The 27,325-nt window shown below is 36.0% G+C and overlaps 1 protein-coding gene across 3 annotated transcripts in view; it reads right to left on the reverse strand.

The window, feature by feature from the left end:
- Positions 1-27,325, reverse strand: part of BARD1 (BRCA1 associated RING domain 1) — a 120,226-nt gene that overhangs the window by 86,155 nt on the left and 6,746 nt on the right. For 2 of the 3 annotated variants that reach the window (XM_077155036.1, XM_077155035.1), the window contains exons 2-3: positions 21,188-21,244; positions 16,481-16,629 (exon numbers count right to left, since the gene is read on the reverse strand). In XM_077155036.1, coding sequence (XP_077011151.1) covers positions 16,481-16,629; positions 21,188-21,244 — 206 coding nt within the window. Of the gene's footprint in view, positions 1-16,480; positions 16,630-21,187; positions 21,245-22,613; positions 22,934-27,325 lie in introns of those variants that run through there. The other variant, XM_077155037.1, reaches the window with a different exon arrangement.

Consider the following 27,325-nt stretch of genomic DNA (forward strand, 5'->3'; position numbering starts at 1 on the left):
AAACCCTGAAAAATCCACAGCAAAACTACTACAGCTAATAAACGAGTACAGCAAAGCAGCAGGTTACAAGGTCAACATTCAAAAATCTGTAGTGTTTCTATACACTAGCAATGAACAAGCTGAGGGGGAAATCAAGAAATGAATTCCATTTACAATTGCAACTAAAAGAATAAAATACTTAGGAATAAATTTCACTAAAGAGACAAAAGACCTATACAAAGAAAACTACAAAAAACTGTTAAAAGAAATCACAGAAGACCTAAATAAGATGGAAGGACATACCATGTTCATGGATTGGAAGACTAAATATAGTTAAGATGTCAAGTCTACCTAAATTGATTAACAGATTCAATGCAATACCAATCAAAATCCCAACAATTTATTTCTCAGAAATAGAAAAACCAATAAGTAAATTTATTTGGAAGGGCAGGGTACCCCGAATTGCTAAAAGTATCTTGAGGAAAAAAAAATGAAGCTGGAGGTCTCACGCTGCCTGACTTTAAGGCATATTATGAAGCCACAGTGCTCAAACAGCATGGTACTGGCATTAAGATAGATATATCAACCAATGGAATCAAATAGAGTGCTCAGATATAGACCCTCTCATCTATGGACATTTGATCTTTGATAAGGACGTCAAGCTAACTCACCTGGGACAGAGCAGTCTCTTCAATAAATGGTCCCTAGAGAACTGGATATCCATATGCAAAAGAATGAAAGAGGACCCATATCTCACACCCTATACAAAAGTTAACTCAAAATGGATCAAAGATCTAAACATTAGGTCTAAGACCATAAAACAGTTAGAGGAAAATGTAGGGAGATATCTTATGAATCTTATCATTGGAGGTGGTTTTATGGACCTTACACCTAAAGGAAGAGCACTGAAGAATGAAATAAATACATGGGAGCTCCTCAAAATTAAACACTTTTGTGCATCAAAGAACTTCATCAAGAAAGTACAGAGACAGCCTACACAATGGGAAACAATATTTGGAAACGACCTATCAGATAAAGGTCTAGTATCCAGAATTTATAAAGAGATTGTTCAACTCAACAACAAAAAGACAGCCAATCCAATTACAAAATGGGAAAAAGACTTGAACAGACACCTCTCAGAAGAGGAAATACAAATGGCCAAAGGGCACATGAAGAGATGCTCAATGTCCCTGTCCATTAGAGAAATGCAAATCAAAACCACAATGAGATACCATCTCACACTCACCAGAATGGCCATTATCAACAAAACAGAAAATGACAAGTGCTGGAGAGGATGCAGAGAAAGGCACACTTATCCACTGTTGGTGGGAATGTCAAAGGGTGCAACCATTGTGGAAGGCAGTTTGGTGGTTCCTCAAAAAGCTGAATATAGAATTGCCATATGACCCAGCAATACCATTGCTAGGTATCTACTCAGAGGACTTAAGGGCAAAGACACAAACGGACATTTGCACACCAATGTTTATAGCAGCATTATTTACAATTGCAAAGAGATGGAAACAGCCAAAATCTCCATCAACAGACGAGTGGCTAAACAAACTTTGGTATATACATACGATGGAATAGTATGCAGCTCTAAGACAGAATAAACTTATGAAGCATGTAGTAACATGGATGGACCTAGAGAACATTATGCTGAGTGAGACTAGCCAAAAACTAAAGGACAAATACTGTATGGTCTCACTGATATGAACCAATATTAGTGAATAAACTTGGAATAGGTCATTGGTAACAGAGACCATTAGGAGATAGAAATAGGGTAAGATAAGGGGTAATTGGAGCTGAAGGGATACAGACTGTGCAACAGGACTGGATACAAAAACTCAGAAATGGACAGCACAATACTACCTAATTGTAATGTAATTATGTTAAAACATTGAATGAAGCTGCATGTGAGGTATAGGTTTTTTTGGGTTTTTTTCTCTCTATTATCGTTTTATTTCTTATTCTGTTGTCTTTTTATTTCTTTTTCTAAATCGATGCAAATGTACTAAGAAATGATGAATATGCAACTATGTGATGATATTAAGAATTATTGATTGTATATGTAGAATGGAATGATTTCTAAATGTTTTGTTAGTTAATTTTTTTTAATTAATAAAAAAAAACCTAACAAGAGACTTGAACAAGTTCATAGAATATCAGGTCAATATACAAATTCAGCTTCAACTGCATTTCTTATAACAAACAATTGGAAGATGAAATTCTAAAGAACAGTAACATTTCTAATAGTGTCCCTCAAAACATAAAATACTTAAATATAAATCTAACAAAATATCTGTGATACGTATGCTGAAAACTACTGAAAATTTCTGTAAGAAATCAGAGTTAGGTAATAATAAATACACTGTAGCAGACCTGTTTTCAATGACATTATTCTAGAATATTTTTCTTTCCAGATGATGATTGAGAGGCTAATAAAAAATGGTAACAGGGCAAAAAAAATGGTGTCAGGTACCATAATAGTAACTGAACTTGCTGTTTTCTAGGATTTTTGAATTTTACTTTTTCTTTCTTATTTTTAATGGGGTGTGCCAGATGTCTCTACAATTTCATTCAAATGACTGAAGAACCTGGAAAAGCTGTTGCTGCTATTAATGTATAAAACACTGCTATTGGTCTTTATATATAAATATATAATTTGAATTTTGGGAAACTTTAGCTGTGCTGTCAAACTAAGGAAGAAGTGTCCCAGTTGTTAAGTATCCCAGTTTTAAGTTAAAAAGTTAAACTTAATTTTTTTCCATTTGTACAGGGGTATTACACTGCAGTGAATATCTAAGGTCTTATCCTCATGAGTTTGATTATAGAAACTAACAGACTATTCTCTAAATAAAAAAAAGAAAAATAGAGAAACCCTATATGGTTGAATTAGAAGACTCACTGTTGTAGACAATTCTCCCAAATTGATCTAGAGATACAAGGTAATTCCAACGAAAATTCCAAGTCTTTTTTTTTTAATTGAAAACTAATTCCCAAAGTTTACATGGGAAAGCATATGGAAAGGCAAAAGACCTAGAGCAGCAAACACAATGTTAAAGAAAAACAAAGCTAAGGGGTTAGGTTATGACCCTCTGGGTACTGTGGTGGTTTGCAACTGCAAGTACCCCATAAAATCATGTTCTTAAAGCTAATCCATTCTTCTGGGTATAAACCTATTGTAAGTGGGACCTTTTAATGAGGTTATTTCACAGTTAAGGTCAGCCAGGGTGGGCCTTAATCCTCTTAGAGGAGCCCTTTATAAATGGATGAATACACAGAGAGAAAGCCAAGGAAGCAAGAAGCTGAAAGCAATGAAATCAGAAAGAGAAGGGAGAGACCAGCAGATGCCAGACACCATGTGCCTTGCCATGTGGCAGACTGGCTGGCAGCCAATCTTCACGAAGAAAGCATTGCCTTGATGATATCATGATTTGGACATTTTTCTCAGCCTCAAAACTGTAAATAAATTAATTCCCACTGTTAAAAGTCAACTCATTTTATGGTCTTTGCTTTCAGCAGCCTAGAACTAAAGTATATAGCTTCTAACATAACCTCAAATACCATAAGTCAAATACTCTAATGAGAATGATTGAACTTATAACTAAATGCTCAAACACAAACTTGATGAAAACAAGTCAGAAACAAAAGAATACATATTGTAGGTTCACATATACATAAAACATAAAAGTCAGTGAAAACTAATCTAATATGTGAGGGGTCAGGATAGTGGTTATTCTTAGCAGGAGAAGGAGGTAGTATCTGGAAGGGGACACAGGAGGGGGTTCTAGTATATTGTTTATGGTCTGCCTGTGCTCAGTTTACGAAAGAAAATTAAGCTACACACTTCAGATACACGTACTATACCTCCAAAAAAAAGTTTTAAAAGTATATACTTATAATCAAGAATTAAAACACTAAGCTTCAGTAGAGTTTTAAAAAAGAACTGTCCTTAAGTGTGAAGAACAATTGTTCTTAAGTGCCACTTTTGTGAGCAAACACTCTTATAAACAAACACCTTGCTGCTTTAGCTAAAGTCATCAGGGAAGGTCTCTGAGGAGCTGACTTCTGGGCTGAAACCTAAATAATGAAAAGGAAGCAGCCATGTTAAAATCTAGGGAAGAGTTTCCAAAACAGAAAGATGAACAAGTGCAAAGATCTGAAGCTGGGAACAAGTTCAGCCTGCTCAAGGGATAGTAAGTGGGTGAGGCTGGAGCCTGGAGAAAGAACAGAAAATGGAGGAAAGAGAGGGCACAGAGGTGAGCAGGAAGCATTCTGTAAACAGTTCAGTCTCAGCTGTTCTTTTAACATAAAAATGTATACCACAACTACAAATGTATATGTGCAGCCCAGACCTCTCCCCTGAACTCCAGATTCCAATACTCGAAACTGTTTACTTAATACTCCACCTGGATGTCTACTTTCAAGGTCTCATACAATGAACATGATCAAAATGGAGCTCCTGACCCGTGCCCTCCCAAACCTATTCCACCTATAGATTTTCCATTTCGGGAAACGAAACATTCACAAAATATATCTATTCACAAAATATATCCAAACTCCGACCATTTCTTACCTCCACCACTGTCACCACCGTCCAAGCCACTAGATTATTACAATAGCCTACTAAGTCATTTCCCTGATTCTGTCCTTGCCTCTTCCCCCTATAGGTCTATTCTTGATTCAGCCAGTGATCCTTTTATAATTTAAGGTAGACCATGCCACTTAAAACCACCTAGACACTTTCAATTTCACTCTGAATAAAAGGCAAAATTGTAATGATTGTCTACAAGGCCAGAAGCAACCTCATCCTCCATTACTTTACTCATCTCATCTCCTGCACTCTCCTCCTTACTCATTCTGCTCCAGTCGTATGGGCCTTTTTGTTCCTCGAGTACACCTAGCAGGCTTCTGCCTCAAAGTCTTTGCACTGGAAAACTCTTCCTCAAATATCTGCACTACTTACTCCTTCATCAACTTTAGGTGGTTGCTCAAATGTCACATTTTTGAAAGACCATTTCAGAAACTCTATTTAAATTTACAAAACTCTTTTTCTCCCTATTTAAATGTAAGCTTTATGAAAGCAGGAATTTTTTTTCCTTGGCCTCTACCCTCCCATACTGCTGAATCCCCAGTGCCCCAAAGAGTGTCTAGTACATACCAGATGCTCAATTTAAATTAAGTGAATGAAGGAATAGGATTTTATAATTCAGGTAAAGAAACCTGTATCTTATTCAGACTTTATGCTTTAGAATAAACATTCTGCTTGCTATGCAAAGGAGGAACATCAGAAAGGTAAAAGTGGACACAGTGAGACCAATTATGTGGCTGTCATCCAAGAGAAAGATCATAGTGGCTTTCATCCAAGTGAAAGATCATCCCAACAATGGGAATTGTGAGATGAGTCAGATACAAAATCTGAAGGATTATGAGTTAATGAGGCCAAGAGTTCCAGTAGCAGGAAGACATACATTTAGGGAATTGAGAGTATTTATGGCTTGGAGAGAAGAGAAAGTAAATAGTATCAATATGAGGCTACAAAAATAGGCAATAGCCAGACCATGCCAACATCCTACGGGCAATGTCAAAGACTTTGATACTTATGCTAAGAGCAATGGAAAATCACTAAAGTGTTTATGATGGCATAACTAGATCTGTTTTAAAAGATCACTCTGACTGCAGTGTGAGAGAACAGACTGGAGTAGAGCAAGAATGGATACAAAAATAATTGTTGAGGCTTTTTGAATTGCGTTACCCAAAAAAGATACGTTCCAATCCTAACCCCCATCCCCTGAAAGCGACCCTATTTGGAAAATGGATCTTTGAAGATGGTGCTAGTTAAAATGAGGCCAAAATGGATTATGGTAGGCTCTAATTCCATATGACTGGTATCCATATAAGGAGGGGAAATTAGACAGACATAGGGGAGAATGCCAAGTGATGACTGAGGCAGAGGAGGCCATGGGTTGCCAGCAGCTACTGCCAAAAGCTAGGACAAAGATCTTGGAATAGATTCTTCCCTACAGACTTCAAAGGAAGCACTACCCTACCAACACCTGGATTTTTATTTCTAGTCTCCAGAACTGAGTCAATAAACTCCTGTTGTTTTAAGCCACTCAGTTTGTGGTTCTTTGTTATAGCACCCCAGACAAACTAAGACAGGGGCCTAGGTAAATAGAAGAAAAAAGACTGGGAAGGTAGTTGTAGAAAATGAAAGAAATAGAATGATTTGAAAAATATTTGAGAGAGAAAATGTAAGGGATTTGTTGATTAAAGGAATACAAAAAAAGAGGAAGAGGAGGTGGCAAGGATGATTCATGTTTCTGGCTTATATCCCTGAATTTACCTGGAAGAACACTGGTGTTGGGACAGACAATCTGCCAGAGATCCTAAACATCCTTGGATGTTCTTGTGGGGTATGTTAAAAATACAAGGCCCCAGTGATTCTTTCCCTACGCCATTTCCCAGGACTGTGTTTACAAAGAGCAACTCTGAGGGATTAGGCAGTATTCCCTTGTAGACAAAGAGCAGGCTCACATCACTATAATAAAAGCAGTGAATCCTAAGCTTACAGTTCCTTTTTCATGATGCAACCTCCTGTGTTTAAAGGAATTCATGACAGGCCCTTTGAATTGCCCTCTATGGGACAAAGCAATCTAACATGAACCTTTGTCCTTAATAATAAAATCCTTTGTCTCTGACCAGGAATCTTACCTTCTGCTAGGATTCCTTAATCAGATACAGAATAATTGGTAGGTAGAGTAAAATCCTACACCCTGCACAGTTCTTGACAAATGGAAGAGGATCAAAATAAGTGACTATGTACAGCAGTAAAAGGAAAGTCTCAAATTACAAAATGCAGAAATTATACAAGCTACATTCTTTGATACAGTGCAATTACATTAGAAGTGACAGCAACAGTTTCTCTAGCCTCTTCACACTTACCTGAAAATTTTTAAATCCTCCTAAATAAGCCTTAGATTACAAACCAAACTGAAGGAGAAATTATAAGCTATTTTTAAGTAAATGGCAATTAAGCACTATATTTCAAAACCTGCTAATAGCCTGATGAAAGTGGTACAAGCAGTAGTCAAATGAAAACATATAAATGCTCTTTAGAAAAAGACTGAAAACAAATAAACCAAGCTCTCCATTCAAGAAGCTAGAAAAGGCATAACAGAAGAAAAAATTAATGATAAAAAGCAGTTATTAAATAGTATTTCTTCTTGCAAAATGGACTCCTCTGCTTTTATTAAGAATAGTTATAGTAAGATGAGATTCTTGCAATCTAGCTCCCCCACACACACACATACACACACACACACACACACACACACACACACACACAGTTAGAACTAGGCAAGATCTAGCTTACTTTAATTAAAAGCTGAATTTCTAAGGAATTGAGTGGGTGCAGGCACATGTAAAGAATTTTGTTTTACACTTACCCTTTCAGTTTAATTATAAAGTTTTATATATTGTCATTTATGTATTATGTTAGCAATATTCAAGATGATACTTTGAAAATTCTCTGAGATATGGTTAATGAAGAAGGGAAACGGCACTAAAAATTGCATCTAAAATTTGTGATCCACATAGATGTAATTTTTCTTGAACTACAGTATTTTGCAACAAGCAATTTTTAGCTTGAAAAAAAAAGCTGCTATTAAAGAAATAAGAAACTACAATATGCTTATTTGAAACTGATATGTACCCCAGAAGAGCCATGTTCTTTTGGTCCTTATCCAGTCTGGTGGGGCACACTCATCATGGGATAGGATCTTTTGACTGGATTACTTCCATGGAGATGTGACCCCGCCCATTTAAAGTAGGTCTTAGAAGCTAGCAAACTAGAACACTAGGTCATTGTATTAGTTAGGGTTCTCTAGAGAAACAGAATCAACAGGGAACACTTGCAAATATAAAATTTATGAAAGTGTCTCACGTGACCGTAGGAACGCAGAGTCCAAAATCCACAGGGCAGGCTGCGAAGCCGACGACTCCAATGGACTGGATGAACTCCACAGGAGAGGCTCACCAGCCAAAGCAGGAATGCAACCTGTCTCCTCTGAGTCCTCCTTAAAAGGCTTCCCATGATTGGATTTAGCATCACTAATTGCAGAAGACACTCCCCTTTGGCTGATTACAAATGGAATCAGCTGTGGATGTAGCTGACCTGATCATGACCTAATCCTATGAAATGTCCTCATTGCAACAGACAGGCCAGCGCTTGCCCAATCAGATGAACAGGTACCACAACTTGGCCAAGTTGACACCTGTCCCTAACCATGACAGTCCACCCCTTGTCAACTTGGCATATATATATGTATCACCTTAGACCATACTTAATTTCCAAATGAAAACAAATAAGCACACATTTTTTCTTTTACCTGACAATACTCAACTGTCCTGCATATAACTGGAAACACATTAAATCTCTCCAGAATAGGGTGCAAATCCTTGGGCAACATTCATTCTTAAACTTGATATCTTACAACTTAAATAGTATAACATGAACAAAACAGCATTACAGTCCTCGTTTCTGTAACTGATCACGTGGTCGAAGTTCATATTTATCATTACCTTCTTCCACTACTCACTCCATGTTCCCTTTACTCTCAGCAAGCACTTCAGCTGGCCGTGGTTCTTTGCCTGGTGGGGTGACCCAAACCTTCATTCCTGAAGTTTCAGAGCCATTAGTAGTCCTGCCTGGATTGTGTTGTTGCAATTTTCCATTGATTTTAATCACAGGGCATGGCAGTACTAATAGACGCCCCAGGGGATCTCCTATATTCCAAGAAAACTCTTCTTTACCTCCATTATGTAGTTGCAGTCCTACTTCCTTCTCATAGTCAGGGTCAATTACCCCAGACAATAATATAATCCCCTTCTTGGTGTGTTGATCCAGAGGCATAAGTAGCCCAAAGTGGCCAGGTGGCAATCTTAACTTCCAGTTCAGTGGTATCACTGTTGTTTCTCCTGGAGAAAGCACACCCTGTTTTGGAACTAAAACCTGTAGACCAGCAGAACTCAGGGTAGCAGGGACAGGAAGCAAAAATTTTCCTAGTGGATCACTAGGAGTAATAGTGAGTGGCACCACACCCATTTCCACCCCTTGGTTCCTGGACCCATGGATCCTGGCTATGGGAGAAACAGCACCATACAGCGGACGCTGATTCAGAGCATACACAGCTTCCTGGAGAACATTACCCCAGCCTTTCAAGTTTTTGCCACCTAGTTGGCACCGTAATTGAGTTTTCAAAAGGCCATTCCACCGTTCTATCAATCCAGCTGCTTCTGGATGATGGGGAACATGGTAAGACCAGAGAATTCCATGAGCATGTGCCCATTCCCGCACTTCATTTGCTGTGAAGTGTGTTCCTTGATCTGAAGCAATGCTATGTGGAATACCATGACGATGGATAAGGCATTTAAGCTTCTTGTTTGAAGCCTTAAGCCCATCCCTTTCACCCTTTAATGTAGACAGTGTATCTAACAACAACCAACCAACATCTCTATAACTCTTATTTCTACAAAACTCTGTAAAGGTGTCAAAAACATTATCCCCCAGAGTCTGGCTTCGTACAAGCGAAGCATTAGGAGAATCGAATGATGATATTTTGACTATCTCCTTTGCCAACTCAGTCCATGGATTGGGAGTGTCATTCTGATTACGGGAATCAGAGTCCTTAGTGTCTCTGAGCCCAGTCAGAGTAGAAAACCATTCATAAAAACCCATTTTTAAGATTCTGTTCCTTAAGAACCACTCCCGGTACCAAGATGTATTAGTTAGGGTTCTCTAGAGAAACAGAATCAACAGGGAACACTTGCAAATATAAAATTTATGAAAGTGTCTCACGTGACCGTAGGAACGCAGAGTCCAAAATCCACAGGGCAGGCTGCGAAGCCGACGACTCCAATGGACTGGATGAACTCCACAGGAGAGGCTCACCAGCCAAAGCAGGAATGCAACCTGTCTCCTCTGAGTCCTCCTTAAAAGGCTTCCCATGATTGGATTTAGCATCACTAATTGCAGAAGACACTCCCCTTTGGCTGATTACAAATGGAATCAGCTGTGGATGTAGCTGACCTGATCATGACCTAATCCTATGAAATGTCCTCATTGCAACAGACAGGCCAGCGCTTGCCCAATCAGATGAACAGGTACCACAACTTGGCCAAGTTGACACCTGTCCCTAACCATGACAGTCATAAAAGATGATGCAGCCCTCACCTGCTTCTCTTGGGACATACACTTGGAATCCAGCCACAATACTATGACGAAGCTCACGAAACCACATGGAGGAGTCCTGTGTACATGTTCTACATGTACAGCCCCAACTGAGGACCCAGACAACAGCTACCATCAACTGTCAGACACGTGGGTAACCAAGGCTGTAAGTCACCACTCAGCCTTTGGTCTTCGACCTGAAGTTCCACACATCATGGAACAGAGAAAAAATAAGTCCTTTCCCAATTCCTGACCCACCAAACCCACAAGCATAATAAAATAGTTGTTTTAAGCCACTAAAAAAAAAAAAAGACAGCATCTTCAGTAGGTAAGAAAGAATGAAAAACAGGGGAATTTGAGAAACAAATAATTGGTATTTAACTCAGTAGAAATTTCAGATATGATCCAAGCTTTGCAAAAGAATTTAGTCAAACTACTGTCAACTTCAAAGAAACCCTCACTTCCTCATGGTGGAAATGGAGGCACTACACTGGAAAGACAGTCAAGTGATGAACCTGGATGGAAGCAGGAATGTGTATCTGAATAAAGGCAGACACCCTTTTTTAGGTCCTGGCTGAAAAATATTACCTGGTCCACAAAGTGTTACTAAGAAAGGATCCTGGAAAGCCAAACCATCACAATGAGATACCTATTCACCCACAGACTTTATGTCTAAATTCAACAAGGTCTTTTCTCTGCAGTGATAAGGAGATTTTGAAACCAAGCCATTTCTGATATAATCTCAAACCTAAAGGAAAGGTCAAAACAAAATGTTACCAGGATTACTCTTTTAAGACTCAGGATTACAAAGATTTAAAGGTTAATCCTCTGGTAGTCGTTAAAAACTGGTATTTCCTTCCTTCTTCTTTCTTTATTTTAAACACAGATGATGACATTTTCAATTTTAAAATAAGTCAAAATCGTTACGTCCTTAATGTTTATAATGCTTACAAAATGTAGAATTAGACAGTGAAAGAAAATTAAGAATTATAAATGGTATCAAAATACTCAATCCACTAAAAATACTAAATCTAAAAGGAAAATAAAATTTCACACTCAGGTGTGTATATATTTCCTAACTTATAAAGGAGAGAATTAAGAGTTCATATTCATGTAACTTATATGTATGTTTATAGGTAATTTTACTAATTTTCCAGTAATAATAACTTTAGCCAAGAAAATTTTAACTATGTATCTTGGCATTACTAAGCAGGGATCACAACAACAAATGCAGTTGTAAATTCGGGATTTTATGTGGCTTAGCTAAGACTGTAAAAAGCAAAAACAATACTGCTGGATCATAAATCATACTATTAACACCTACAACAGTTCTTTTTTTAGGTGAATGTTTCTAAGCATGATAATTATCTTATTCATTTCATGAAGAAAAATACTGGTCCTTCCTCTACATAGTAGATTTCATAATGATAACATTCAACAGAATTTTCTGAATTGAAATATTTTAGAGCAGACTCCAAAAATATCGAGAAATAGAGATGCACATGTTGCTAAGGAGCTACTTAGTCATGTTTTTCTTAAAAATTAATAATAAACTATAGAAAAGAGAGGCAATTAGAAAATGTGATTTAGCTATCATTAATCTACATCAAAGAATTATAATGAGGTATATTGTGTGCCTTTCAAATTACTCTTTATTATAGGTTTCACAACAGAAGTTGAGAAATCTGTTTGACAAACTAGTCCCTTATTAGAAATCAAAGGAAAGCACTTTGCTACCATCTGTGCAACATTAACGCCTTCACTGGAGAATGATTATTTTGTATGTTAAGAAGTATTCAGTTCTTATTAAAAAAAGACAACAGGCACACAATTATTTAAATAGTCATCTTCAGCTATTATAAAAAAAGTCATAGCATATATGAAACACTATGTTTAAGTTGCTACAGAAAGACCAGCATCTCACCCTAAACCAGAAAATAGAAAAGAAATTGTGATTCTATGAAAGCATAATCAAGGTGCTTTTTACTGCCACTAACACCAGCATGTGCTTCACAAAACGTGACCAACACCTGCAAGGTCTGATTTAATATGATGAGATATAGAGAAAATAAAAACTTTTAAATTTATACTCCATTAGTAGAAAGAAGATTATGTTATAAAGAATATGGTAAAATTATCCATAAATGGTTGTCAGAAAAATTTATGACAGATAATCTCTTCTCTTTAAAGTACACTGAACCGAAAAAAATCTGTTCAAGTATTTAGAAGCTCATTTTAGAAAGTATTACTATAAATCAGCTTTCTTTTCTCTAGTATACCATATACTATGTCCATGATTTGACAAGTTCTTCCTAATTACCCACCTTAATTACAGTAATTATATATTTTATACTAAATACAAGTACCAAGGTTCATTTGGAAGATAAATTGGGGAACTGCAGGACATTTAAAAAGGACAGAGAAAATGTGGGAGATGTTCAACCATTCTGCTTAATTCATCATCTTCAATGCTTGACCATTTAACAGAATCATACAATTTTGGAGACAGACCTTAAAAATCACTTAATCTAATACTTTTATTTTATAATGAGATCATTCTCCAATTTCCTTATTATAAAAGGGATAACCATCATTTGTCCTCAACTATTGGTTCTCTCTACCTATTATACAGGTCATTTTCAAACCCTTTAGTTTAAAAGCACTTACTAGATAATAAACTAGCATAAGGACATTGTACATAGTAAACTAAATGGCATACTATAAAGAAACAAAAGGAAATGATCTAGAAAAAAAATCTCAGATGTGCTCAAGACTAGTTTGTTTTGGAGGACTTTGGGAGGAAAACTTGTTAACAATGTTAACAATGCAATTTATATTAAAATAGAGAAAGTTTTACATCAGGGTATTACAGATCTGGGTAAGAATTTCTATTTCTGTATGTTTATACTCTGGACTTATCATTTTCTATCAAGCAGAAAAGAAGGATACTGCCATTATAAAATGAGTTGCTGAAACCATTAGGATATGAATTAGTCTTAGCACTACCAATTTTCATCAATTCAATTCAACAAGCATGTACCAAATACTTGTAGTTCTAACAACAGCACTGTGCTAAATGACAATACAATATGCATGGCACTTATACTATGCCCACGTTAGGTAATCCAGTCCTCAATTTCCTCACCTTCAGAATACGGGGATTAAAAATGACCCTCCAGCTCCTAAAATTCTGATGATATGAAATCCAAACAATGAAATTTCATTCATCTTAAAATAAGTATCCTGAAGCCAGCACTGCTAAAGCATGGTAAGGAATAAAGCAACTGTTACTCATAACAATAAGGAAAAGAAACACAAACCTGGCCTTTGGAAAATGAATTACCACAATTTATTCCCAATCTCCATCTCACCGTTGAGTAAATCAGTAGCCAAAAAGGCCTCAGGTTCGACGTAGAAGCTTATACTAAACTCAGTAATTTTTGTAAATAGCTTCTTTAATTTTGAAGTAATAAAGTCATTTCATATTCCATGGTCCACAAAATATGAAAAACACACAAATGTTTCATAAGTCACTGATTACAGTAAAATTTTTTGAGGACGATTTTTATTCTCCTTTGCACAGATCACAGGACCCCATATCCCAGTATGTCATAAGCAGCCGCGTCAATTCATCAAGGGTTACTCTGCTCCCCTTTATCGCCATCAAAAATGTCACGGTAGTACACAGCAACAGAAGAGTCAGATCACAATACTATGACAGCCACAAATCTCAAGGTAACTCCAAAAGTCAACGCACTGCCAATAATCCTAACTTTTTAAAGACTATATACCTTAAATAATCTGATTAAGGCCACTTTGTCACAAAAATGAACATTTTTATTTTATACACTTAACTCAGGGGTTCACTAGACCTCCCCGACCCAACACTGCCAAAGATGCATGGACCCTTGATTAAGGACCCCTAACTGATCAATGGTATCTATGGAAGGTGGGGTTGGGGAAAAACAGACAGTACACCAATCTTTTCATCTTGAAAACAGACATGATCAGCACCTTCTTTGAGTGAGAAGAAAAATACAGATGAATTAATGATACAGTTTTCCTCATTATGTTTTTAAAGAGGTTTAAACACAATTTGTTTAAAAAAAGTTCTCATTGTATTCACACACACATTATTACATCTGAAATAATTGTCAAATTTTCACCATGTTCTCTACACTTAATTTAACGAGTAGTGGTCAGACTACTTATAAAGCAACTCACTTACAAAGAAAAAGATTAAAACAATGATCACTATCACACATTTTATCATAAAAGAATGAACAATACAATGATTCAGAGAAGTACATGAAGAAAGCTTTTCATAGGTAGGCTATACTTTAAATTGTTTAAAAAAAAAAAGAAGCCATCTAGTCATTAAGATAGTATTTGCCTTTATTTTTATCTGATCAGTTTCATCTTTAGTAGCTGACAATCATGTAACACTGGAAATCTAAGAACAAAGATTCTTAGAATCAAAAACAGCAAAACAGCACTCTAATAATATTACGTGGGCAGTATCAGTCATTCATGGCATCCTGTCAGTCAAGAAAAAGTTCTCCTATAAACACAGGCTAAAATGACCTGATCTGGTCAATAAAGACAATTTCAATACCAAATTATAAAAATTTAAATTGCTTTACTTTCTTCCCACAGCTAATTAGTTCTCAGCAGAAATCACAATGGGAAGATATATAGTTAAGACAGATTCTAAGAACTATCTGAAAAAACATTAAGCCCAAATTAAACAGAAAAGAAAATGAATATTAGCTTTTCCCTCACAAAATGTGCTCATCTAAGCAATTCAGTCTAGAACAGTCATTCTTGGAAGACTGTTGTAGTCTATCTTTTAAAAGTATATTTAAGCTAGTTAAGCACCATTAAGGACAAAATCACTATTCCATATATATTAAGCAGAAATTTTTATAATTGTAAAAAGCAGGCAGCATAATTAACTAGTTCTATCCCTCTATCATATTATCAACAGCACGTTCCAACGTGAAAAAGTTAGAATGGGCATAGCCTAAATACCCCTAAAGAGTGGGAGAAATATCAAAGGTGGAGTTATACAGAGAAGATAGGGTTTAACAAGTGTGAGTGCTGAAACATTATATTGATATTTCTTTTAGTCTCCAGTACCTTAGAGCAGCTAAAAGTGAAAACCTAAAATTGTGGGATTGTAACGCATACCAAACTCTGAAATCTGTTGTATAACTAACTGTTGTGATGTACTTTGAAATTTATTGCTTTTTTATATGTTATTTTTCACAAAGAAGAAGAAAAAAAAAAGGAGGAAGAGTATAACAGAAAAGACAAAATTTAATAAATGAGGACTGCTGAGTCATTATACTGATATTTCCTTTTGGTCTCCAGTGTCTTGGAGTAGCTAGAAGAAAAACCAAAAAATTGTGGAACTATAACCCATACCAAATTTTAAAACTTTTTCTATAGCTACTTGTTATAACGTACCTGGGAATGCATTGCTTTTTTTGTATACATTATATTTCACAATTTAAAAAAACGTTAAAAAATTCCACCATAATTAGAACAGTCATATAAATAAAAAAGTGAATTTCTTGCAGAAGAAATGAAAGGAAACCCATTAAATCTTCCTTGTGATGTTTCATTCTGGCTTTTTTGACAGAAGATACCAAAATGCAATCAAATGCCTTTAACACAGTAGTGAAAAATGTAAGCAATAAGCTTATTTGCCCACGTGAAATAACTGACAGTGGTTTAAAGAGATTCAGTTCAGTGGTTTATAAAATCCAAGAATCTGATTTAAATTAATTTGGAATTACAAGCATGAGACACATACTCTATTTGGCAAACTAAGAAAATGGATTCATGTATTTTCTATTAGTATTGTCTATATTCATTGCCTTTTAAAAGAAATAGAAGAAGAAAGCATATTATGCCTTTTAAAGAAAAAAAAAGCAGGCAGCATAGAATGGTAAAAAAGAAGTCTCTGGATTGATTACAAAAAGAAATGTGTGCTATTTCTCCTTATTCTGGTACTAACTGCATGTGTATCTCTGGACAAAATCACTTAATTTCTATGGATCCTGGTTTCTCATGGATAAAATAAAGATGTTTATATTTAATTATTTCCAAGATATCTGTTATTTCTTGAAAGAATTTTAAACACTATAACTCTTAAAATCTGAAATATGGCATTCAGAATTCCTGATAGCTCCTTTTACATAATTTATATAATCAATATGAACTCATCAGTTATTTAACCAAAGGAAAGACAAAAGTATTTCTCACCTGAAAGCTTATTGTCATGGAGCAAATTTCGAAGCTTACTACAAAGTTGGATCATGCTGTCCAATTGTCTATTTATTTTCACATCTTGTATCCAGGCGGGGGTATAACACACTGGACATTCTGTTCCAATGCAGTCACTTACACAGTTGCTTATAAAAGATAAAAAAAAGTTAAAAAATTAAGATGCATTCAGCAGGATCTGAATGCCAAAAAATAGTTTGAACACAAGTAAATGAAGCAGAGGTTGTTCTAACAAACAATGGTCAACTGTAAAATACTTGTTAAGAAGTGTTTAGGGGAAAGTTTGATATACACCCATAAAATCTAAATCTAAAGCTCCTTATGTAATTGGCTACGAAAAACCTTACTTAGTCTGAAATTAGATTGCTTAATTTTACACTGCAAATACATCTATAGCTTCTAAAGGGTGAGAGTAGAGAGAGAAGTAAACAAACAGCTTTAGTACCTAATGCATAGCAAACATGAACGTCAGCCTGTCCTATCTTAAACCTGAACACCCAACTGAGTTCATGGACATATCTAACATTACTACATAGAAACCCAAGTAAACTGCTTTTATTTTTGTATTTGGGCAAGTGACTAAAGGCTTTAAGGTAATTTTTGAGAGGGCGGGCCATGGTGGCTCAGCAGGCAGAGTTCTCAACTGCCATACCGGAGACCCAGGTTCGAGTCGTGCCTGCCCATGCGAAAAAAAAAAAAAAAGAAATTTTTGAGAAAAGATCGAGATCTAGGTTTATGCCTGTAACCTCCATTATCTCAGGTTATTTGTATGAATGTTATACCTTCCCAGCTAGACTAGAGGGGTTTTCCTAACTTCGGGGGTTACAAATAACAGCTCCTTCTCAAAAGGGGGTTAACAATTCCCCTAAAGCCCATCTGTGAATAACAGAATAAAAACCCTATAAATCCACTCCTTCCGTAGTCTCACCAGACGGGCTCCAGCAGGACTAGACAATATCATAGTTGTAAAAGCCCCCACCTCCCTGAACACCATAATCCTTGCATGTGACTCAGCCTATAGGCATGGAGGATTCTTACAATATGAGCCACCGTCAGACTGTGGCATTTCTAATCTCTGTATCCTTAGCTCTTAGCATATTTCTAATGCAAAGTACTTAATAAATGTTATAAAAGAATCTGTAAACTATACTGAGGCTGGAAGGGGCCTTAGATATCAATGAATTCAATAAATGTTAAATTTCTTTAGCAGAGGAACTTCTAAGAGTTTGCCTGTTGTTAAGAACTCCAATTTGGAACTATTAAATATAAAGCAGGCAAACCAAATTCTTGGGTGATTTAGATCAATTGTTGTATAATACTTCATTATTTGAGGAATATCAGTGAAATATAGTCTTAGATCTACTCTCTAAAGGATTTCAATGAAATCCACCTCATTTTTCAAATGAAGAAATGAGATACAGTTAGTTAAGTGACTTACCCAGAACAACATTAGTACTCAGGTCAGTCTACTTTACACATTCTATAATATTTGTTCTTTAACTGTTCTCAAATTATTTTATGTTTATTAATCCAGAATTCTGAGGAAGTTGTCATTTCTCAATAGATCTGCATAACTCAGTGAGCCAATATTTTCCGAAGGACCAATCAATACATGATGCTGAGTAAAAATGATGCTGAGTAAAAAATAGATTTAATGTACAATATAAACCAATGGTAATGTAACAGTATACAAAAAGCCCATTGATGTGGTTTCAGATGCCACACTGTACTAACTAACCCAAAGAAAAACTACCACTAGTCAAACTTTGGTGTAGTATCAAAGAAGAATATCAATTATCTGAAAAGTTTATTAAAATATTCTTTTTTGTTCTAATCAGAGGTATTTATAGGGCCAGGTGTTCTTCATATACTTCATCTACAACAAAATACCACAATAGAATGAAAACATATGAGACAGGAGAATGGAACTGATTTCCATAGAGCAAGACACCGAAGAGATTTGCAAAAACGTGAAACAATACCACTCTTCTATTTTGCCTTTGGTTGGTGTGATGCTTTGAAGCTCTATGTACCCCAGAAAAGATCATGTTCAGAAAAGATCAGCTAATCCATTCCTGTAGGCATAGACCTACTGTGGGTGTGACCTTTCAATTAAGTTATTTCAGTTGGTGCATGCTCCAGGTGAGTCTTCATCCTCTTATCCTCTTATTAGAGTATGTTATAAGAGGATAAAAGGCTGACAGAGAGAAACACACAGAAAGAAAAGCCAAAGAAGCTCAGAGAGAAAAGCCAGAGAAGCTTAGAAAGAAGGACACATAGAAACTAACATGCAGAAACACACAGACATGAAGGGAGGAAGCCACTGAAGCCAGAAGCTGGAAGCAATGAAACCTGTGAGAAAAGGGAGAGACCAGCAGAAGTGTCATGCGCCTTCCCATGGACAGGGGAGCTGAGGATACAAGCAGCCTGTCCTCAAAGTCCAGGTATTATCCTGCTGATGCCTTTATTTGGGCATTTTCATGGCCTCAGAATTGTAAACCTATAGGTTAATAAATCCCCATTGCCAACTCATTTCTGGTATTTACATTTAGTCAGCTTTAGCAAACAAATTGTTGGTAAAATAGTTATCTTTCCTTAAAAATGCTATTTATTTTCATACATAGGTTTAATATTGTTAGTTTAAAATTTTTTAAAATTTATTTTATATGGTAAATATAATTATACACACACATATTTATTTTTATTTATATCAAAACAAAAGATCTTTATGGTCCTCCATTTTTAAGTATGTAAAGGGGTCTGAAACCAAAAAGTTTGAGAACTGCTGCTTTATCTTAAATGAATTATATCTTCAAGAGAGTACATGGGCTACTTTCATCAGGGCGTAGCAGCAAAGAACCTTGAAACTGCAACAACACTGTCAATGATACTAATATCTGTGCTCCTTCCATCTTTCCACTGGACTGGGACATGTCAAAACCACCTTTAAAACAGCACAGTATAACTGAACCACTACACAGCAGTTTTAGGTAATTGCATTTGCAAGGAATATAAGCAGCTGCCCAAATTCTTGGCATCAGATCATCAAAATGAACCAAATCATTGTTTCTTTCCCATGCTCATGTCATAAACAGAAGACCATTTTCTTTTCTAAGATGTTCTCACGCCTTTCAATTTTTTTAATTGGCATTTTTAAGTCATAGAGTCCTTTAAAATCCGATTAAAGGTATGGACCCCCACACAAACACTTTGCATACAATTTTTAGGGGTTCATTATTCTCTAAAGCTTTGTCATTGGCCAGTTATATAAAGTGAGTAAGCCTATTATGCATCACCTGAACACAGGATAAATCTGCTTGCTTCAGAGTGAGGACAGGGACTGGGTATCATTTCGTGGGGAGGAAGTTAAGTCATAGGAAGCTTTTATGAGGATGTGACATTTGAATTGAAATTTAACTGTTGAAAGTCAAACTCACAAAAGTCCAGCAGAAATACATTCTAGGTAGAAAAAAATAGCAAATGCAACAGTGCTGAGGCAAGTTGTAAGTTTAACAAACTGAAAGGGCAGCTTGGCTCAACAGTGTGAGCCAAAGGAGAGTCAGGTCTGAAAAGGAGGCGGAGGCAGATTCAGTAGCAGATCTTGTGAACTTCAGATAGAGTTTGGATTTGCAATAGTAGGCCACTGAAGGATTTTAAACAGGGGAATGGTATGGATGTGACTCACATTTTTAAAATATCACTGACGATATGTGAAAAATGGAGGTGAGCAGAAGATAAGCCAGGAGATGGGTTATGAAACTATTACAACAGTCTGAGGAGAAAGAACATGATGGCTCCTTGGATAAAAGTGTAAACAACAGTAAATATAGAAAAAAGTAGGAACCAAGAGAATTCAATGATGTCTGAAAGGGAAAAAAAGGAGTGGTTTTCCTTTTTGTGGTTTTTTGCCTTGAGCAGCTCTGCAGTTGGTGGTACCATTTATGCTGATGAATTTATGGAAGGAGGAACAGGTTAAGGGCAAGGATCAAGAGCTCTGCTCATTCTCCTGTGGATGTGCCCCATATAACAGACCTATATTTCTACCAAGACTGGGACTCCAAGCACAGCTGCCTCCCGCACATCCCCAGCCTACTGAAGTGATAAACTAAATTATTTTCATACATGCTCAAATTTCAGAATGTAGTTTATTGATTCCAGACAGTCACATACTCGTATCTGGAAATAATTAAAAGACTGAGTCAAAGGAGGCTATGTTAACCCTGTTTCACAGACAATTAAACTATGATATTCAGTCCCTCAACTTACTTCTCCTTAACTAGAAATAGGATGTGATAAAAACTGAATCTTTTAACAGTTAATCCAGAATTTTCACATTAAAGCATGGATCTAATTTCACAATAACTATAAGAAATAGATTTCACAATTTTGAAAGGATTCAAAACTAACTGAAGGAAAAAAAAAGACATTTGAATTACATATTAATTTTTCCCCCAAGCTTAGCAAAGCTAATTACTAAGCTTTGTAACTTTTGACAAGACATCCCCTTTGAGCTTTGATTTTCTTAATTGTAAATTAAGATGGTTATAAGGATCAAAATGAGATAATGTGCAGTAATTTACTTTGCAGACTATGAAAGTTACATGAACATAAGGTACTATTATCATCAATATGACTGTATGATTATTATCTCATAAAAAATATTTCTATCAAAGCATAATTACTCACCTACAGAAGATATGCTCACATCCTCCTAAGCACACAGGCTCCTTCAGAATATTGGTGCTGTGTGAAGAAAGGAGAACAATCAGGACTTAAGTCACTGTTAGATAAACATTCCATGCCCAACAATTTCATAATCCAAAGCCCAACACTACCATATTTCTCTTTCTCAAAACACAAGGTAGTAAAGATCTGTTCATTTGAAAGGTTGTTACTTCCTCATTAAATATTGTACTACAACAGACCTGAACTACCAAACTCAGTTCAGGTTTTAACACTTTCATAATGCACATACTGCAAAGTCAGAGAAAGGCACAATTTTGCTCAAGCATCTCTAAAACTTACAAGCAAAACCAACCCACTGGCTCCTCCTTTCAACTGCTAAGGCATATTTTCACCTAACTCTTCCAAGCATAGGCCATCTATCTCAAAATGAGAGTCCCAAGAAGAATGACCATATGACTAAGCATGCCAAAGAGGACACTTCTGAGAACGATGGGGATGATAACTAGGTAGGATGCTTAGAAGCAGGCATAAATCAGGACTGTCCCAAGCAAACCTGGACATTTGGTCATCTTGCTCAGAGAATTCATGGCTTCCTATAAGGAAACATTTGTTTCTGGCCACAGTTTAGTCACCTATTTTTTCACAGGTATACTGTCAAAAATGCAGCCATTCCTTCAGCTCACAGAATGCTAACTGCTTTGTTCTTTAAGCAGCAGCAAAAAGTAATCATTAGGTTGGCAGCGTGTGGAATGAAAGAAACTGCACCGGGGGAGAAGAGACAAATACTCCCAACTTTGCCCATCAAAATACTTGCTACATTTGATAATCCTAAAAACATAATGGCACTTAGTAATAAACATACTTCAAGTCATTACATTCAGAGGAAGAGAAGTAGCAAAAGCAAAGAGGAATAAAGCTTTTAAAGGATGAACATTTTTAATGCTTGGTTTATTATACTAACCCTAGGACCTTTAGGTATTTATACCATTATTATCCAATTACCTCTGTACACATACCACATGTCAATAAAAACAGTTTTCAGCACTTCTTAAAATACCAAAAATAATATGCCACACATTTTAATAGCTATGAACATTAAAGTGAAATTGAGCTTTCAGAAAGCTTGCTAAAACAGGGTATACACCCACAATATTATTCTCAAGATGCTGAAAATGGTGCTCAGTGACATTATAAAAACCATTAGTTTTTTGTTTTTGTTTGCTATGTGATGGGGGTCACATTCACATTCTTTTTCCATGTGGCTATCCCATTATTGCAGCACCATTTGTAGAAAAAAAAAATTGGAGGAGGTTGGGGAGAGTGCATGGGCTGGGAATCGAACCCAGGTCTTCCACATGGCAGGCTAGAACTCTATCAATAAAGTACCCTTGCTCCCCATAAAAACAATTTGTTTTTGGAAACTCACAATATCGGATTTTTTCTTTCACACTACATGGCACACACATATAAAAACATAACTTGTAATGGGCCAGCCACTTTTGTGATTCTGGCAATTAAATAAACATGATCTCTTTTACAGTGTTTGTGCTACTTGTGCTGGTTTGAAGCTGATATGTACTCCATAAAAGCCATGTTCCTTTAATCTAATCTTGTGCGTGCAGACCTATTGTTGGGTGGGACCTTTAGATTAGGCTGTTTCCATGGAGATGTGACCCCACCTATTCAAGGTGGGTTCTAATCCACTACTGGAGTCCTCTAAGAGGGAGTCATTTTGGGGAGAGCAGACAAATGCTTAGAGGGCCGACACAGCAGAGCAATGAAACTAGACACGGTCGTTTGGAAATGCTAAACTAAGAAATAAAATCCAAAGTCTGCCCTGGAGGAGCTCAGAAAGCACCCATAGACACTTGGAGATGCTAAGAGAGCTGTTTAAAATCAGAGGCTGGGAGAGAAGGACAGCAGATGTCACCATGTGGCTTCCCAATGACAAAGAAACCTTGGACTCAATTGGCCTTTGAATGAAGGTATCCTCTCTTTCTGGTGCCTTAATTCAGACATTTTCATGGCCTTAGAACTGTAACTTGTAATTTAATAAATCCCCTTTATAAAAGCCAATACATTTCTGGTATACTGTATTCCGGCAGCTTTAGTAAACCAAAACATTACTCCTATAATTTTTGTTCATTATTTGAACTACCAAACCTAGCTTCATTTTTCCCAATCAAATGCGCTGAATTTTACTTAATTACAAACTCTGCCTCTAAGATCTCCAAAATATTATCTTCCTCTCCTTCTCCTATCACAATAATCCTTCCTCTCTACCTCTTCCATTCCATCATCCTGGCTAAAGTTCCACCTTGAGGTTGAAGAAACTTGAGAGTATGACATTCAGCTCTTTAGCTCCTTGGATCCCCTACCCAGCCCAGACCTAGAGTCACCACTACCCTAATTCCGTTGGCATCATAGATATTCATGAATGCCAACCTATAATCCAAGATAGGTCTCATAGTCCACTTCATCCTGGCCTGCTCTCAGACTATGAATAACAATCATGGATAGACACAAAGATGTACAAACTTTTCTCCATGAATTCATTTGGTAGTTTCTTCAAATTTGTATATCTACCAAAGTAATAGTTTAGATGTTCCATGAGTAAGCAAACAAATGAATTTCAAAACAATTTCCATGGAGCCAAACAGTATGACTTTCTCCCCACCTAAACACATCCTACCTCTTCATCCATATGCTTAACCCTCCTTCTAGGCTCAGAGGAGAAAAATCTCTGGTAGTCATTCTTTCTTCCCAAGAGGGTCTGTTCCTGGCTCCCACATCTTCCCTGTCACCTAAAATACTCTGTTCCCGTCGTTTTGGGATGGCAGCATCTTTTTTCACCTGCATCCAAATATGCACAGGTGATCTCTCCTATCTGAAATTGTAATTTCTCTTAATCCTTCTTCCTACTTGAACGTCTGTCTCAGCTTTTACCTTTCTACACAGATTCAAGTTCTTAAATAAATGCCCTATACTAGCTAACTTTACCTCCCTAACTAGCTAGCTTTAATTTCCCCTATTCTGCTGAAACTGCTCTCCACAGCATCCTTGGTGCGCATTTGTCCTGATCTATGAAATAACGTTGACTACACCTTCTTTCCCAAAGCCTTTCCTTCCACTGTTTTAAATTTCTTAGTACATTCATCTGCCTATTTTAGCATTTCTTTACCTGTTTCTTCTGCTACTTCGCAAATGTGGGCATTTCCCTAGGACACAGATCATAGTCTCATGGCTTTCACAGGCAGGATTTTATTCAATGCCTTGATTCTGTTTCACAACCTTAAATTTCCATCCTAAGATAAGTGAATGCTTAATCTACAGTTCTGACTCCTTACTCTAGCAATAAGACGTTATAATGTAATTAGCAATCAACTTAATATCTATGAATAACTGGTTGACTAATTATTCTAATTAGAAAAGATTTTTTGTTGTTAACAGATGAGGGAAGATATTAGAAAGAGGAAGTGAATGAGAAATGTATGCGTGTGTGTGTATCTCAGGAGGCAGTAGGGAAAGGAATGTTATAAGGAAAGCTGAGAGAAGCTAATGCCAACTTCAAAAGAATTTCAATGGGACAGATCAAAAAGTAAATACATTACACAGAGGATGGCACCATTGGCAAAGCCAGACCTTCTGAGAACAGCGAGAACTTAGATGACAATACACTCTGGACTAAAAGAATTTTTATTACAATTGGACAATATCTATCGAAATTTCAAATGCCCCTAACATTAACTATTCCAGCACCAAGAATTTATCCTATAGATTCACTCAGATACTTGTAAAAAGGTGGATCATTGTAAAACTTCAAAACACCAATGATATACAGACAAGATTCTAAAAACTTCCAGAAATTAAGAAACAAATACCATATGTTTTAAAAAGAAAATCAGAATGGCATAAGACTTCTCTAAGGTAACAAGAAATACCAGAGAACAGTGAGGCAATGGCTTAAAAATTAGGACAGAAAATTATTCTAATTTAGAATTATTTCCAGTCACCTTCCACGAAAGAAATTTAAAGGATAATAAACAAGAAAATTTATCTTTCAGAGTAGGAAGTTAACAAGTTAATATGTAAAATGGAAAAAATCAAGAAATAGTGAAATAAATATATTATTTGGAAATGACAAAGCAACTTAAAAAGATGAAAGAGGTTGTACTTGGGGGTCTATAATTTTAAGGGTAATGAGGGATGGCTCAAATGAATATTTTCATTATAATATTTGTCCTAATGACTTAGTCAACTAAGTCAAGTATGTTCATGTATAATTTTAATGAAAACCTTCAAAATATAAAGGCACATAGAAAACACTCCAGCACTAGTTGTCACAGCAAAAGACTGAAAACAACCTAAATTTTTATCAATAAGGAAATGTTAAATAAACTGAATATCTATCTGATACAGGGTATCCTCTCATCTGAGGTAGATAATGCTTACACAAACATCTTCTTAAAGGATACACAACAAATTGATAATGGTATGTTCTTAAGAGGACTTGACCTTACTTATCATTCACTTAAATATTTAGTGAGTATATGCTGTGATATTTTATTTCTTTGCATGCGCATTATTAGTTTCAAATCCTTTTAAATTTAATTTTAAAAGTTCTTCACAATCTGGCACCACCCAAGCCATGCACCCTTTCCTCTGTTTCTCTACACAAACTCTATGATGTGGTTAAGCCAGTGTCTTTAACATTTCTCAAATATGCTATGCCCAATTCCAATCCTATAACTTTGCTCGATCTATTCTCCCTAGCCTAGAAAACACTTCCTCTCTCCCAACAACTATTCAAGTCCAACTCATTATCCAAATATGTTCACGATGGTATAATGAAAATGACACTAAACAAAGAGGTATAGGAATTCTTGGATTCTAATCTCCATGACTTATGCAAATCTGTACCAAGCATCAGACATTTAAGGAACACAAAGCTGACTGTGCTATATATACTCTTTCCTAAGGGTTTTTACTCTATCTGGGTAGTTTTATAAACCAAAATAGTATGTGATTTAAGAGAGGTACAAAATGTTAGAAGGTCCCTAAGAAGAAGAGATGCATCTAGTTAGGACTCTGGAAATCAATGGTGAAAAAGAAATTATTTTGTATCTGAACTGCCTGGTTCTCTATTTTTCTTTTTTCCAAATAGACTGTAACCCTAAAGATGAAAGATTTGACTTTTCTATTTTCTGAGCTTCCAAACTCACCATTACCTACCTACCACAGTGCTATATAAGCAGCAAGATTTCAATAAATTCTTAGTGAATGAATCAAGTGGAAGACTATATACAAAAATGATTTGTGTTAAGAATTCTTTTTTTATCCTTACCCTATTTTCAGTTTGATATACTCATATATCAGAAAGAAAAAAATCTAGAAGAATAAAAAAAACATTTGCATGGTAACAAGGTTTCTGTACCTTGAAAATTCAACTATTCTATTTTTCCTCCACTTGCAGTTATAATTCTGTGATTTTACATGTGGTTGATTTGGAAAGACTGATGTAAAGGATTATAACTTAGGAAAGAACTAAGTAGTAAGAATAACTTTTTTTTTTAAAGTTTCTATTGATATAAAATTTTCTTTGCAAGGAAAAAAAGGAAAGAAAATTCAGTTGAGATTTACAATACTGAAGCAGACCCTACTTAACTGAATGTCTCTACGCTTCCATGAGATAACAATCGTAATTTAATATTAAGCAAGATAGCTATCACAGGGCTCTACATTTTAGAGAATCCCTAAGGTATCTTTAAGTTGTGGGCCAATGCATTTTTTCACCAAACATGTTCAATTAAACAATCTGTTCAATTAAACAATCTGTTTTGTTTATCTTTAGGAAAATAAAGTTAGTAACCATTAAAAAATAAAGGGAATGGATAACTACTTTAAAGCATCTTATTTTGCTTATTTTGTACGCCAGGTCCAAATAAACTACATGAGAAAAACAACAAGAAATTATGTCTAATTGTTTAACATCACTAAGTATTGAATGAGTCCAACACTCCAAAAGTCAAATGGGAGTGTTGAGATGGTGGCTCAGTGGCAGAATTCTCACCTGCCATGCCGGAGACCCAGGTGCGATTCCCGGTGCCTGCCCATGCAAAAAAAGTCAGAAGGGCAAGA

The sequence above is a fragment of the Tamandua tetradactyla genome, chromosome 3 (genome assembly GCF_023851605.1).
Source record: "Tamandua tetradactyla isolate mTamTet1 chromosome 3, mTamTet1.pri, whole genome shotgun sequence".
In the NCBI taxonomy this organism is placed as follows: Eukaryota; Metazoa; Chordata; class Mammalia; order Pilosa; family Myrmecophagidae; genus Tamandua; species Tamandua tetradactyla.